The following is a 751-nucleotide window of genomic DNA, read 5'->3' on the forward strand; positions in this document are numbered from 1 at the left end:
TGGAGGGGGGGGGGGATGGCAAGCATCTTATATCAAGCTTCAACAAGCTCAGCGTCTTTATAGTCTCTTTCAGTGCCAGTCAACTTCGCATCATGTCGAAGAGGAAGACGAGGATGAAGAAATGAGGGGGAGAAGAAGGAGGGACAACGCAGGAAAGAAGAACTTCTCAGAAGATAGAGAAGGAGAACAAGCATCGGCATCCTCTCGACCTTCTTCATCTTCCGAGGAGGAAGATAGAGATGATAGAAGAGGTCATGAAGATAGAGAACGACATAGGAACACAAGAGGACCAGAGAGACCAACCAATCAGGAGAAGAGAAGCCAGACGACGTCTCAAGAGATCAGTGGGTATCCTTCTCCTTCTCCAAGATCTAGCGGTAGGTCCTCGCTATCATCATCATCTTCTTCATCTGGGGAGAGTGAACAAGAAGAAGAAGAGAAAGACAACGTCAAAGGGAGCTTCCCTCTCTCTGGTGAGAAACGGTCGTTATCAAGTGGAGAAGATAGTCATTCTAATAAGCAAAGAGTGCGAGCTCCTTCATCTCCATCGCCCTTTTCTTCGAGAAGAGGCAAAAGAAAGAAGAAAAGAGAAGGCCGTCCCCCGCTTTCTCATTCTTCTTGTCCTTCTCAATCCTCCTCACGTTCGTCGTCTGGGGGGCAGCCGTTGCGGGATAAATCTCATGGAGAAACGAAGAAGAGAAGTTCCACAACAGGGCGGCATCGCCATCGGGAAGGAGAGGGAGAAGAAGAA

General features: G+C 48.6%; 1 protein-coding gene across 1 annotated transcript in view; it reads left to right on the plus strand.

Annotated features, from left to right (window-relative positions):
- CSUI_006502 (uncharacterized protein) overlaps window positions 1–743 on the plus strand; it is a 2764-nt gene extending 2021 nt beyond the window's left edge. Inside the window, exon 1 of the mRNA XM_068066658.1 lies at window positions 1–743. This exon is cut by the window's left edge and continues 2021 nt beyond it. Within this exon, the coding sequence (XP_067921361.1) occupies window positions 1–63 (63 nt within the window). The 3' untranslated portion in view covers window positions 64–743.
- The last annotated feature ends 8 nt before the right edge of the window (window positions 744–751 follow it).

The sequence above is a fragment of the Cystoisospora suis genome, assembly GCF_002600585.1.
Source record: "Cystoisospora suis strain Wien I chromosome Unknown contig_3304, whole genome shotgun sequence".
Lineage (NCBI taxonomy): Eukaryota > Apicomplexa > Conoidasida > Eucoccidiorida > Sarcocystidae > Cystoisospora > Cystoisospora suis.